Raw genomic sequence first — 3,683 nt, 5'->3', positions numbered from 1 at the left:
GAGGAGTCACAACTGTGTAGGGATTTAACGCGGAAGTTTGGTTTGCGATGGCGAACGGGTTTGTTTCTCTAACATGGCCACTCAAGTTGCTTTAAGATTCGTGTTTCCAATCCAACGGCCAAAAGGTACTCACTCCGTCTCATAATATAAGAGCCTTTTTTACACTAGTTTATGGGACGGAGTGAGTAGTTTGCTAAGGAAAAAGGTCCCATGAAACGTCAGCTGATATTATTTCGGTAAATAAAAGCGGCAAGTTATCCAAAAAAGGGAACCCCGAGAAAATATGCATTCGGTAAGGCCATCAGATCAATCTGACATGTCTATCTATATATCTGGATCATACGAATGAAAAAAACGCACACCATTACACAAGAAATATTGTTCTGAGACAGTACTCAACACATGTACCACGTTACGAGAAAGAAGCAAAATATGACGATACTCTATAATCTATATGCCGCGCCTGATAGTGTGGGTCCAACAACATGGGATGAAGTCGATCAGAAGCAGGCGTCGAGGAGGCAGCAGCAGCAGAGCGCCGCGCAGCTGCAACAACACAAGAAGCAGACCATCATTATCAGTTTGTTACAAATGTGGCTACGAGACAGACGAGTGAGAATTCAGAACAAGGGGGGGAAATTACCATCCTTTCAAGAAGCCATCGCCGCCGTGGCCGTGCCCGCCGCGGCTGGTGGTGTCGGCGCCGGCAGGAGGGTACTGTTGGCCCTGCTGGTACGCAGCCGGCGGCGGCGCGACGTAGGCCTGCTGCTGGCCGGGCGGAGGGTAGGCCGTGGCGCCCTGCTGTGGGTAGCCCTGCTGGTAGCTCATGATCGAATTACTTGATGTGTCTTTCTGAAGCGATCAAGAACAGTAGAGGAGGATGAGGAAAAGAGGTTCTGCTGCTATGAAGATGAAGGGAATGGATAGAACGGGGCGGGATGGAGTGGAAACCGCATCATTCGATTTGTCTACTTATACAGAGAAGAGATGCATGCACGTACGCGGCATCCGGTCGGTTTGCTTACACGCGTCGTCTTGCCTGCTTGAGGCAGTCAGACAGAGACTGGTTGACGCATCCCCTTAAACTAAATGAAGAAATCCACGCGGCAATGGCGCGGCGTCTCTCTCGTGGGCCGGTGGCTGCAGCCTGCTGCTGATGGTTCCGTCCTTCCTTCCTTCCTTCCTCGCTGTGCTTATCTGCGGCGAATCTTCGTGGTCGACGAGGGCCGCCGTGCTAGGCCCGCATTGGTCAAATCAAATCGAGGAATCGCAGCTGGTCAGCTGCATCCAAGAGCAGAGCAGAGGATATGGACGAATCGGTGCATGCCACGACGGAGGAGTACGTATAGTCCAACACGGTTGAGCCGCCGGCATAATTACACGCGTTGATTAGTGATTAGCAGAGACGACGTCGTGGCGTCTTGGATTTCTGCTCTGGGCTCCTCTGCTTGGTGTGGTGCTGGTGCACCAGCCGGGACCTCCCAGTTGGACCAATGGCGGTCAACCACGCACGAGACCCACCGCCAATAGAACCATGACCACGCCCGAGGTGGCATGCAAGCGCAACACCTGAAAGCGCGTCGTCCGTGGCACGGTGGCATGGCAGGCAGGGCAGTTCAGCTGTTCCCTTCGCTTTCTCTTCTCCCCCGAGGTCGACCGACGCGGCTAAGCAACCGAGTTCATGGCAGCTATAAAGGCAGACGCTCGGCAAAGCACTCTTCCTAAAACTACCCACTCCCTTCATCTCCTTTGCAGCAAAGCCTCTTTAACTCGTCCTCCTCTACTGTTCTCGATCGCTTCAGGAAGACACACCTGTAATCCCATCATGAGCTACCAGCAGGGCTACCCGCAGCAGGGCGCCAGCGCCACGGCCTACCCTCAGCAGCAGCAGGCCTACGTAGCGCCGCCGCCGGCCGGCTACCCGCAGCGGGACCAGCAGTATCCTGACGCCGGCGCCGCCGACACCACCACGAGCCGCGGCGGACACGGACACCACCACGGCGGCGGCTTCTGGAGAGGCTGGTAAGTCTTGTTCGTCCCTTCTGGCTTTCTGAGTTCTGTCTTCGCATCCGTCCCATCCATGGCCTCGTTCATCAAGATGCTTAATCATGTTTGTCTGCTTCTTCTGTTGTTGCAGCTGCGCCGCGCTGTGCTGCTGCTGCCTCCTCGACGCCTGCTTCTGATCAAGTCGATTTTATCCGCCGTGCTCAGTTACGACACGTGGTCTGACGAGTGCTGCTGCTGTTCATCACGGTTGATGTGGAGTCCGGACGTCATGTACAGTAGTTGTTTGTTTTCCTTTTTCGCTTGGTTGGTTACACGTTTGTGAGTAGTACTATTTGTTGGTTGCGCAGCACCATTTCTGTGTAGTACTCCATATCATGGTGATGTTGCTCGATCTCTTGTACATTGATTATGTCTATATATAAACATGGTTCGTAGTATCACTGTGGCACTGTGCAACAATCGCTTCACCTCTCCAATTTATATATGATTGCTGATGGAGCCATAACCCAGCCCCCTTCGGAGGACGACGGAGTGTGGACATAGGGCCTGTTTGGATCGTTTCCTGGGGATGATTTGCCTGGCCTGAAGCACGCCTGGAACCTGCCTGGATGTTGTTTGGATGGTGACCTGAACAATCACACTGTGCCTGGCCTGGTTGTGTCGGGAGATTGATTAGCCTGGTCTGGTTTAAAAAAATAAAAAAGTACTAGGTCGACAATTTAACTATCTAAATATGTATTATATGTGACAAAAAAAATATATTTAGAAACTACATCTGTGTAGAAATCTAGTGATATACTTTTCATGACATATAACACATATTTAATTCTTCAAATCGATGACCTAAAACTATGCGAATGACTTATACACCGAGACGGAGGTAGTAAAGAAGATGTTTAGCCCAGGCAGGATCATTAGCCTGTGCCAGGCGTCCCAGTTCTCACGCCTGGCCGGCAGCCTTGATCTTTAATACCAAGTTACAGAAATCGAGGTGGGACCAGAGCTGAACAATACTTTTTATTAGTGCTACCAGGCCAGGTCACAATCCAAACACGTACACCAAAAACTAGCCTGGCCAGGCAAGAAAAAACCAACAACTCAGGCCCAAGCCAGGCACTTGTTTTTCTCAGGCATGATGTTGAGGATACGAACCAAACTAGCCCATAATTATTGCGTAACTAATATTTACACTCAGAGATATAAGTCACTGTGTAACCGTTTGATTCACCCTTTTAGAAGGGTTTGATGAAAATTAATATTGCATTGATTTAATAAGAAAAGGTTTCATATTAGTGACGGCGGAATAATTAGGTTCTGGGAGGATACTTGACTTGAGACATGCCCATGACTTTACAGTATCTTTCTTTGTACAATATTGTTCAGCTCTAGAAAGACTATGTGAGCACTATATTACGGTGAAGTCCATTGAATATCGAGTTGTTCAGGAGTGCTCTGAGCACAGATAAGTGGATTGTGTGGGTACACATTTAGTTCGATGGTTGATACATTTAAACCTCACTAATGTATTAGACACATTATGTTAAAAGTTGATCTGGTGTTTTCAGGATCAAATCTGTGTACATGATTTAGTCAACTTTGAACCAGTCTTCCATTCACAGCACATTTAGAAAATAAGTACCACTCAAAATTAATTTTTTCGCGTGGTTTGCTCATCG

At 49.2% G+C, this 3,683-nt stretch overlaps 2 protein-coding genes across 2 annotated transcripts; one reads left to right on the top strand and one right to left on the bottom strand.

Moving 5' to 3' along the window:
- Positions 1-284: 284 nt before the first annotated feature.
- LOC119338924 (cysteine-rich and transmembrane domain-containing protein WIH2-like) lies at positions 285-935 on the bottom strand. Its single transcript, XM_037611134.1, has 2 exons — positions 644-935; positions 285-546 (listed from the first exon to the last, which is right to left on the bottom strand). Exons 1-2 carry the CDS (start codon positions 826-828, stop codon positions 501-503), a joined length of 231 nt encoding a protein of 76 aa, XP_037467031.1. The 5' UTR covers positions 829-935; the 3' UTR covers positions 285-500.
- A 684-nt stretch (positions 936-1,619) lies between these two features.
- On the top strand, positions 1,620-2,447 carry LOC119337885 (cysteine-rich and transmembrane domain-containing protein WIH1-like). The gene is made up of 2 exons (XM_037610115.1): positions 1,620-2,022; positions 2,138-2,447. The coding sequence occupies exons 1-2, from the start codon at positions 1,682-1,684 to the stop codon at positions 2,181-2,183; spliced, it is 387 nt and encodes a 128-aa protein (XP_037466012.1). The 5' UTR covers positions 1,620-1,681; the 3' UTR covers positions 2,184-2,447.
- The last annotated feature ends 1,236 nt before the right edge of the window (positions 2,448-3,683 follow it).

This window comes from Triticum dicoccoides, chromosome 7B (genome assembly GCF_002162155.2).
Source record: "Triticum dicoccoides isolate Atlit2015 ecotype Zavitan chromosome 7B, WEW_v2.0, whole genome shotgun sequence".
In the NCBI taxonomy this organism is placed as follows: Eukaryota; Viridiplantae; Streptophyta; class Magnoliopsida; order Poales; family Poaceae; genus Triticum; species Triticum dicoccoides.
This window is presented reverse-complemented; position numbering and strand designations above follow the sequence as displayed.

Coding starts and splice junctions, on each gene's coding strand:
- LOC119337885 (XM_037610115.1), top strand. CDS start 1,682: ATGGCAGCTATAAAGGCAGACGCTCGGCAAAGCACTCTTCCTAAAACT. Junction 2,023..2,137: donor GGCGGCTTCTGGAGAGGCTG/GTAAGTCTTGTT, acceptor CTGTTGTTGCAG/CTGCGCCGCGCTGTGCTGCT.
- LOC119338924 (XM_037611134.1), bottom strand. CDS start 828: ATGAGCTACCAGCAGGGCTACCCACAGCAGGGCGCCACGGCCTACCCT. Junction 547..643: donor GATGGCTTCTTGAAAGGATG/GTAATTTCCCCC, acceptor GTGTTGTTGCAG/CTGCGCGGCGCTCTGCTGCT.